Source organism: Glycine max, chromosome 12 (genome assembly GCF_000004515.6).
Source record: "Glycine max cultivar Williams 82 chromosome 12, Glycine_max_v4.0, whole genome shotgun sequence".
Lineage (NCBI taxonomy): Eukaryota > Viridiplantae > Streptophyta > Magnoliopsida > Fabales > Fabaceae > Glycine > Glycine max.
The window spans coordinates 3,559,597-3,566,299 of record NC_038248.2 but is presented as its reverse complement, the minus strand read 5'-3'; the positions used below and the strand labels follow the sequence as shown (position 1 = coordinate 3,566,299).

Below are 6,703 nucleotides of genomic sequence, written 5' to 3'. Positions count from 1 at the left end.
TTACTTTGTCATTCACTTAAAAATTGACGTATATACGCTACCTAGTTTTTATGCCAGAAGCCAGACAAATTGTGTACGATTCCTGGTTTCCAAATAAAAATTCATGTAATGAACAATTGAGTTCTGAATAATATAAAGAATTGAAGAAAGATACCACTTTATTTTTCTTCTATAAACACAATAAATGCATTAATAAAATGAAGTTTATGAGATTCTCACTCAGTCTCTTCCAGAGATGCTTCAATTCAAAGAAGAATAAATCCTATAGCAATTCCATTCATGATGGATGCAATCTGGAGAATCTCATTTTCAGCATTACATGTTTTTGTCATTATTTTATAAAATGAGGGTACAAAGCATATAACATATAATAAGGAATTATACACACTTGACCAATCTTACGATCTAAACTGGTTCCAACATTTTGCGAAAAGGAAACAATTTTAACAACTAGTAGCAGAGTAAACAAGTAGAATTGAAGTCCACAAACAACATTTCAAATTCTAATCCAATTAATAGAAGTTGTCCAAAGCAGAACAAGACAAAGGGCCAAGCAGTGACATAGTGTAAGCTAAATGATGGTGCAACCAACTACAGACAAATATGGTTACCATTCCATGAGAAAATGGAAGAAACCATTATTACATAAGAGAATGATAAGTAATAATTCCTAAAAATATTTACAGCATGTAATTAATTAAAAATAAGCAACATGCACCCGTGGTGTTCATCTCCTCCTAGCAACATGCACCCGTAGTGTTTTTACTACTTGGTCTTCCCCTGATATAACTTCACAGAAGCATGTATCATTTCTTTCAATCTTATTCCTTCTACAAAAGCTTGCCCAACCCTTGATATATATTCTATGATCTTGCCACCTACACACTATTCCTGTCACTTCCTGATACTTTATGCGGATGGGTGTCAAGTTATGATGATAGTCTCCCAATTCATTCATTGGAATATCCTGTTGTAGCAAAGAAAGTACACAATGAAATATAGTTGTCAAAAATGGTAAGTAACTATTAGAATTATACCTTGCGCTGGCAGGGTTGACAACATATAAGGGTGATCTTTTCAGGAAGAGTAAGGGAAAATTCTTGAATGGCATTTCCTGGAATATGCTGCAACAGGGAGGAATCAAATCATTAGATAAGTGAAGAAGGAACATGCAGAGAGATTAAAAGGGCTTACAAACCAAACCAAAGGGAAGAAAGATTTGAAACAAATGGACTAATTCATCTAACAGTGCTTTCGTGTCTGAAAAGCTAATATCTAGATGCAAGTTAAAAGGACAGAAGAAATATAAGAATTCTAACCAATTCATTGGGTCTAGTTCTGTAGAGCTTTGCTTTAAAAAAATGATTCTCCGGATGAATACAGATTTCTGGATCAAATACATATTGTGGAAGAGGATCTTCAGCATTGGGGTTGGAACTTGATGCAGTCTCCCCTAAACAAGGACAAGCAGTAGGTGAAGAGAAATGGGAAAAAACTAGTTCTCAAGATGAAGATAAAACTTACTTTTGCAAGCTCTTCTATGATGACTTTGAAGATTGAATCCAGCACCGAATTCTTCTCCACTCTCTTCATCATCATCATCGGAAGAGCTGTCTGGCTCCTCAACTAGTTGTGTTGCTGCTTGCTCCTCCTCCATCTTTACCAAAGGCTTTTGACACTGTGTTGATAATTGAAGGATTAGTACCACGAACTCATTTCTCCGTTCATGCTTGAAGACAAGAAAGTCTGCTTGTCCTAAGCAGTTTTCTTGATGGAAAGCCCTCCACCCATCATCAAAATATAATTTCTCTTCAACATATCGTGTTTTGACATGCCACGCTCTCTCACTAGCATTTCTCAGGATCACATCCTCAGGGATCCTTCCTTGTAACTGTGGCAACCTCACAAAAGCATTTGGTATAAGCTGCAATTCAGATGATAGAAAAACCTCCTCTTATTATCATTTATCACACACTCAGCACAAGATCAACACTTTGGTAATCAACCACTGCCATTGCTTTTCTATGCCACACTTCTAAATCATTATAGAGATAGCTAAATTGTCATATCTCATTATTGTCAGTAATTAATTATCCATACAATTTATATTCAAAGTAGTAATATGAGGATGTCAATATTATAGTTGCAGAAAGTATAATCAAGAAAATAATATCATTCTCTCAAAGTGCCTCTCTGGGAGGAAGACTTTGAAGAAATCAGGTATCTCTGGGCACCAGTACTCATCTATCCAAAATTATTGCAAGTCCTGAGAATTTTAAATGTCCAAATAAATTGAATTGCCAGAAAGAAATCTAATATTGTATAGTCTGAGGGCAACCTTATACTTCCGAGTAGAAGCATTTACTTAGTTGACTATATTTAATTTATTTTTCTAATTAAATGATCAGGACCGTGCTTTCTATTTATTTATATATCCATTTTATCTTCACTGTTTCTTTAGTTTTTATCCATATAATTAAAAGAATGTTAATCTAATAAAAAAATTAAGAACATATTGTCAGGGATAAATATTGAAGCAGTTTAATTTTTTATTCATTTTAAATTAACCAAAAATATAAAAAAAGGAGCCACCAAAATCATTAGACCCTTATGTCAATCGATGACAAAGAGAAAGTAGTAAACAGAGATAATATACAAGGTAGCCGGTGTTTATTCTGCTAGTAGTACAACAATTGTTTATTTATTATTTTTTTAATTATATTATTGATACGAAATATATATTGATTTTGTCGATTCCATTGTCTGACCCTTTTTAGTAAGGTTTTTTCTTTTCAATCATGTTTTTTCTATTCACAAAATTCGAACATGAAATCTTGCTTAAAAGGATGAGTCCAATATTACTCGAACTAACAACTTATTAATTTTTTTATTGTTTTTTTTAATGAAATATTTTGCCTTTTCTAAAAAAATCAAACTAAGGTTCTGACGAGATAAAATAAAACACAAGAAGCATGACACACTAGAAACCAGTCAAAATCAACTACCATGTCCACAATAATAATTTTGCTCCGTACACGACCTATTTGAAACCCTCAAAGTGTAAACAACATTTTCTCTTTGTAATATTCAACAACAAACCAGTGTTGAAATCAAGTTTTTCCCAACCATATCTAGCTAGCTATTTCAATCGTCAGGTATAAAGAAAATGGCTTCACTCAAGACCTTTGTGGACAAATACAAGTTCTCTTAAATGAAAAAAAAAAAAAGTTTCAGAACCACCAGTTTTTCCAAATCTCATTAATTAACTAGTGCTTTTAAACAAAAGGGTTTCACTGTTTCAGAAGCAACAGAAGGTTGAAATAAAGCTTTGTGATCCTTACCAGCAAATCAAGTGATATATACCATGCATGAACCCTACACACACATATATATATATGAGAGAAAAATATCATACCAGTACTGTATGGCTAGTCATCTATCCAAAATTATTGCAAGTCTTGAAAATTTGAAATGTCCAAATAAATTGGTCAAGAAATTGAAATGCCAATAGAAATCTAATGATATATATATATATATATATATATATATATATATATATATATATATATAACAAATTTATTTTTTATTCATTTATAAATTAGTACAAAAAATAAAGAAAGAAAGAAAGGAGCCTCCAAAATTATTATCCATATGTCAATCAATGACAAAGAGAAAGAAGAAAACCGATCATAACAGTTCTAACTAAATGGTGCTATCAATATAATTAAGAAAAAGGATTTTTTAAGCAAAAATTATTATAATTTTTTAAGGTTAATTTTTTCGTTAAATTTTCAAATCTCATTTAGCTACTCTTTTTAAAACAAAAACTTGTTTTTTTTATTATTGTCATTGTATTTTAAATTTATTATAACTAGTATTTTAATGCACAGGTCAAGTCCAAAGTACTTTATAATTATAAATGCTAACTCTCGCATACTCTGGAAATTAAATGAAATTTCTCATTGAATTTTCTTTTGTTATATTTTTTTAAAATTCTAAAAGTACATTTTTTTCAAGACACATGCATTACTAAGTGAATAAAATGTTAGTCATATTTACTAAAAGAATAAAACATAAGCTACAAAGTTCGCTAAATTTCACATTAAAAAAAAGTTCTCTAAATTTCACCTTATAATACTAACATTACTTTTAGTTTCTCATCTTAAAAATAAAATTCTTTTAACTAAAAAAATCTCCATCTGCAGCTAGATAGATAGGTGTGAATTTTTTTCCATTAATTTTAGATTTTCATCCAAAAAGGACTGATTATTTGCTTATCAAATGTTACTTGTCATTGATCTTGTATGTTTCTCAGAACATAGGTATCTATGGTATATAATTAAAACTTTCAATGCACTGATTTTAATTTGATTTGTTTTCTTCTGTATGCAGTTAAATTAAAGGATATGGCCCTGAAGTTTTCAGGTGCCTACAAGCAGTGCAAAGTGCAAACCTTGCACAGGGTCCAGTACCTACAAGAAAGGATAGAGGCCATATCCTAGCTTTCACACCATTTCAGAAGGGGCTCCATACCCCTAATTGTTTTACTAATGTTAGATCCTTGATTCTTTATTCAGACCATTGTATAAGAGAATTTTTGGTGTTGAAAAAGTTAATTATCCAGTAGGAGCAAAGATTGACCTTGAGGGATTCTACTTTCTACGTACACTAATCAATTCAAAAGCAAGTTATTGTATTGTAATATTGTTAAAACATTGTCAAAAAACACGTATAGAAAGAATAACCTTTGAAAGGAAGGGAATTATATATTTAATTAGTCGACAAAATCACATTTAAATGAATGGACATATATATATATATAGGGAACTATAACTTTTGAAGGCTTTAGCTAGCACCATGCATACGGAACCAAATTGCCGATCCATGCACCCATATTATATAGCACTAAGAAATTCCCACAAAAACACTAGAGTCAATTGACCAACTAACTAGTGGCAAAAGTGAGATCCAAACAGTAAACATCAAAGAGGCAAAAGAGAGTATAGAACTGACCTCTTTCGCTCACAGGTGTAAGTACAGGCTCTTGGGATAGATTTGTTTGTTTAACTATAAGCTAGCTAACTTTGAGGGAGAAGTAGTAATAGTTGAAGCTTGTGTGTGTTGGCTTCTCATTCTCAACTTGAGATCAGATATAAATTGGAAGGTGTTAATTGCTGATGGATATGGCTTCTATGATCTAGCTGTTCACAACAATTACACTTTTGTTTCCCTCAAGGCTCGCTCCACAGAACTTCTCTTTAAGTCTCTCATGATGGTTGTGATTCTTTTCTTTTTTCTGAAAACTGATTGTGAAATGAAGATGGTGCATGGTGCATGGTGCATGTGCAGTACCTACTAATAGTTTCAACTCAATATATATATATATATATATATATATATATATATATATATATATATAATCTGCCCATTCTTATTCCTGCGGTGTGGTCCCTCAATGTTAATGATACTAATTATTACAATATGTCACCATTTTTCATCAGTTGCTATCGTATCTCTATTTTTATAAAATAATAATAACGTGTGACATGGACAAGGCTCCCGGAAGAAGAAACCAAGATAAAACAAAGACCAAAAGAAATCAATTTAAACAATTTTTTTCCCTATTTTGACACTTCCTCTTTTTCTACAATATGAAATGCATTATTTTTCAAGATTCTCTGCAACCGACTCTAGCAAAATTGGAGGTTGCATGTTACATTAGTTATTAAAGCCACGGCGAGATAAAAAGTAAATATGAATTACCCATCTTAAAAACTTGTTCCTCAACTTAAAGTGCCTTATTTATTTTTTCTTGGTCTTTTTTTATTTAAGGTACAAGTCACAAACAAATTACAGAAAAACCTATTTTCCACTCACACATAGGGAAACTATTTAGCTGAATTATATTTATATATCTTTATTTAAATAATTGCATTGCCATTCAATTGAAAATTCACATATTTGTTGAACTAGTATTAGAGCCGAGCAATACACGGATATATTAATTTATTATAAACTATCACGAACTACAATTATTATATGATACAATTTAAGAAAAAATTAATTTTACATTTTATTGTTATAAATTTAGAATTTAAAATTACACTGCCTCTTACAAAAACCTTCAAAGAGATATAGGTTATAACTATTAGATTATTTTTTTTCCAAATAACTTTATATGTGTGATTTGTACAAATCATTTTGTATTCTAATCAATTTGCAATGACCCATTTAGTGCTTCCATGTTTAACATTTGCCTTTGGTCAAGCAACTGCATTATCTACCTATGGTCAAGCAACTGAATCCTAATCCTGCTTCAAGAACAGGCTTATCTGACACTGTTGCCTTGCAGGTATATAGAATAGCATTTCTCCTTTTAAAGTTTCTCTGTTTACAAACTATGGATGCTGTTAAAATGACTGAGGAGGTTGGATTTGTTGATCTTACACATTTTTAGAGCTTCCAATGTCAAAAATCTTCCATGGACCGTAGGAACCATGATCTTGCATGGACTACATATACCATGTTCTTCCAGTACTTTAATAATGTTATTACTTTTTAATTTAAAAATAAAAAAACTGCCCTGTGTTTCTTTCTAAAACCTCCCTTCTAAACATACCGTAAGCTTAAGATAATTCAATGGAAAGGAAGATAACAAGGTAAAAGCTTCTAACACTAAATCAGCACAGATCATAAAACAATA

At 31.3% G+C, this 6,703-nt stretch overlaps 1 protein-coding gene across 1 annotated transcript; it reads right to left on the bottom strand.

Annotated features, from left to right (window-relative positions):
• Positions 1 to 481: 481 nt before the first annotated feature.
• LOC100792710 (B3 domain-containing protein REM20) lies at positions 482 to 2,244 on the bottom strand. Its single transcript, XM_026124584.2, is given in 6 exon segments — positions 482 to 967; positions 1,038 to 1,124; positions 1,320 to 1,453; positions 1,525 to 1,925; positions 2,175 to 2,223; positions 2,226 to 2,244. Coding segments are annotated over 6 exon segments (930 nt in total). The 3' UTR covers positions 482 to 727.
• Positions 2,245 to 6,703: the final 4,459 nt, after the last annotated feature.